The sequence below is a fragment of the Gastrolobium bilobum genome, unplaced genomic scaffold (genome assembly GCF_033153095.1).
Source record: "Gastrolobium bilobum isolate Gb01-03AN ecotype WA unplaced genomic scaffold, APGP_CSIRO_Gbil_v1 utg102447, whole genome shotgun sequence".
Lineage (NCBI taxonomy): Eukaryota > Viridiplantae > Streptophyta > Magnoliopsida > Fabales > Fabaceae > Gastrolobium > Gastrolobium bilobum.
In genome coordinates, this window is record NW_026898341.1 from 41,725 (window position 1) to 44,597 (window position 2,873).

Here is a 2,873-nt window from a genome sequence, read left to right on the forward strand (position 1 = left end):
GAAATTAATATTTATCATTTTAAAAGCCATAAAATTGTGTTATTTTAAGTGAAAGAAAAAATAAACAATAAAAACTATGGTAGAAGAAATTGAGATTTTTTTTTTAAATTTAAATTTTAAATAAAAGATAATATTTTAACTAAAAGGAAAGGATCATATTTTAAAAAAGATGAACATTTTTCACTTTATAAAATAATATTTAACCATTAAAGAAATCCTCCCGGCGGAAGAATGCCTCGAAACCAAATCAATATCAAACCAAGGCAACTTTAAGTTCACCGGTACGGTGGTTGGAACCTCCGCCATCTTTCGATGAGTCCGAGAATACCAAAAAACAATAATAATAATGCAAACCTTTTAATCATCACTCTGCTTCCTTCCTCCATCTTAATCTCTTCGGAAATTTCGCACTTCTCTCTCTCTCTCTCTCATTCTTCTACATTTCTCAATGGCTCACCTTCTCCACACTTGCTTTATTCCTTCCTCCACTCCTCTTCACCGGAAACCCACTCCGCCGCCATCCTTCGAAATCTCAGTCAACTGTTGTCGAATTCATTCGAAGATCCGGGAGATATTCATGCCGGCGCTGAGCTCCACCATGACGGAGGGTAAGATCGTCTCTTGGATCAAGTCCGAGGGCGACAAGCTCGCCAAAGGCGACAGTGTCGTCGTCGTCGAGTCTGACAAGGCCGACATGGACGTTGAGACCTTCTACGACGGTTACCTTGCCGCCATCATGGTCGACGAAGGCGGTGTCGCCGCCGTCGGCTCCCCCATCGCCCTCCTCGCGGAGACGGAGGATGATATCGCCCAGGCCCGGTCCAAAGCCCAGTCTTCTCCGTCTTCCTCACCTCCTGCAGCAGCCGCATCGGCAACTGAGCCGGAACTGGAGCCTGTTGCAGGTGATGTGGGCCTGCGGAAGGCTCCGACTCCGGCGACGATTATTGCGGGTTCAAGACACCCGGCTTCGGAGGGAGGGAAGAGGATTGTGGCATCGCCTTATGCTAAGAAGCTGGCAAAGGAGTTGAAGGTGGAGTTGGGGAGCATTGTGGGGAGTGGACCAATTGGGAGGGTTGTGGCCAAGGATGTTGAAGCTGCTGCTGCTGATGTGAGTTCTGGAAAAGGTGTTAATGATGCTGCTGCCGTAACAGTGCAAGGGAAGAGTGTGGTGGTTGAATTGGGGAGTGTGGTTCCTTTTAGTACAATGCAGGGTGCTGTGAGTAGAAACATGGTGGAGAGTTTGGCAGTGCCCACTTTCAGAGTTGGATACACCATCACCACTGATGCACTTGATGCTCTGTACAAGAAGGTAAAATTGTTTATTGGAATGGGAATAAAGGAACATGGTTGTTTTGGTTGGTTTTCATTTCGTAGTAGTCTACTAAGTCAAATAAATAAGATTTGCTTCTTTTGTCTGTGTTCTGCTATGTTGCAATTACATGCTTAATGCTCTGCTTAGGGAAGTCGCATGGTGTTTATAGATGGTTGATTCTCAGGTCATGGACATGTTTTTATAGTATTAAATAACCAGTTATGATTGTGCTTTATGCTATATTGAATGTCATGTTAGTTCTTGGTACGTTGTTAATTGTATTATTATTATTATTATTTTGTGTTTTTGTTTTGTTTTTCCCGAATAGAACGTTCTCTGATTTAAGAATAAGGGGGAACGATCGGATCACTCGTCCTACTATTTCTTGCTGCACCATGTAGTAGTTGCCTGTACATTTCTTTCTCTATTTAATTGGAAGATGTTAAGAAATTCATTATCATTTTTGTTTAGTTAAGATGAGTTTCTATGGACTACTAATAGTTTTGGTCATTTCTTTTTCTTCTGAGGAGTAAGCAGTTTAGTCATTGAAAGAGCCAAGTGCAAAGGTTCAGAATCTTGCGCCGAATACAAAAAAGCAATCCCGTGTATTTTGAATTTCTGAGCTAGATAAAAGACAAACTAGTATCCTTATTTGATAATATGTTCATCATGAAGCTGTATTAAACAATGCTTCAGTCAGTATAAGATAGTTTGATATTGCCAGTTTAAAATTATTCCAAGAGCACTGCTCGTGCCTGAATTGTTGGCTGAAGTCTAGTTATTGATTCAATTTCTTAAATATCAGATCAAGTCGAAGGGAGTTACTATGACGGCATTGCTTGCCAAGGCTACAGCACTTGCACTGGTTAAACACCCAGTTATAAATTCTAGTTGTAGAGATGGTAAGAGCTTTACATATAATAGTAACATAAACATTGCAGTTGCTGTGGCTATGGATGGTGGACTACTTACACCGGTGCTTCAGGATGCTGATAAGGTTTTTGCTAAACTATTTTGAGCAGTTTTTATTTTGCTCCCCTTCTATTATAAGATGGCACTTAACTGTAAGGAGGTCCTATAGGTTGATATCTATTCATTGTCAAGAAAGTGGAAGGAGTTGGTTGAGAAGGCCCGGAGCAAGCAGTTGCAACCTCATGAATACAACACAGGTACAGTAATTGTTTGCATATGCTTAGATTTATGTGTTAAACATGCTTGATTTGTATATAAATATGTTTGGAGTTTGGGGATGCTTTTCCGTAGACCTAAGGAAGAAGGAGGATTAGGTCTTGGGGTGTTTGAAAACATTGCTTTGAAAGCAAAATAGCTATGGTGCTGATACAGACCAACAATTCCAATACAGAAACAACTCAAGAACAGTATATTGATGTGGACCAACCAGTACAATGTTCAGTAAGACAGTTACAATAACAAAGACAATATATTGCTATGGGAAATTACAGTGACAATAATGGAAGAGACAATTAACAGTAATAAAAAAGAGAAAATAATAATGATAGTTCTAGAGCAATTGGAGAGGCTCTAGTCTCTCCCAAATCAC

At 40.4% G+C, this 2,873-nt stretch overlaps 1 protein-coding gene across 1 annotated transcript; it reads left to right on the forward strand.

The window, feature by feature from the left end:
* Positions 1-236: 236 nt before the first annotated feature.
* On the forward strand, positions 237-2,531 carry LOC133315055 (dihydrolipoyllysine-residue acetyltransferase component 5 of pyruvate dehydrogenase complex, chloroplastic-like). The gene is made up of 3 exons (XM_061516599.1): positions 237-1,309; positions 2,118-2,309; positions 2,394-2,531. Exons 1-3 carry the CDS (start codon positions 449-451, stop codon positions 2,529-2,531), a joined length of 1,191 nt encoding a protein of 396 aa, XP_061372583.1. The 5' UTR covers positions 237-448.
* Positions 2,532-2,873: the final 342 nt, after the last annotated feature.

Coding starts and splice junctions, on each gene's coding strand:
- LOC133315055 (XM_061516599.1), top strand. CDS start 449: ATGGCTCACCTTCTCCACACTTGCTTTATTCCTTCCTCCACTCCTCTT. Junction 1,310..2,117: donor TTGATGCTCTGTACAAGAAG/GTAAAATTGTTT, acceptor CTTAAATATCAG/ATCAAGTCGAAGGGAGTTAC. Junction 2,310..2,393: donor TGCTTCAGGATGCTGATAAG/GTTTTTGCTAAA, acceptor GAGGTCCTATAG/GTTGATATCTATTCATTGTC.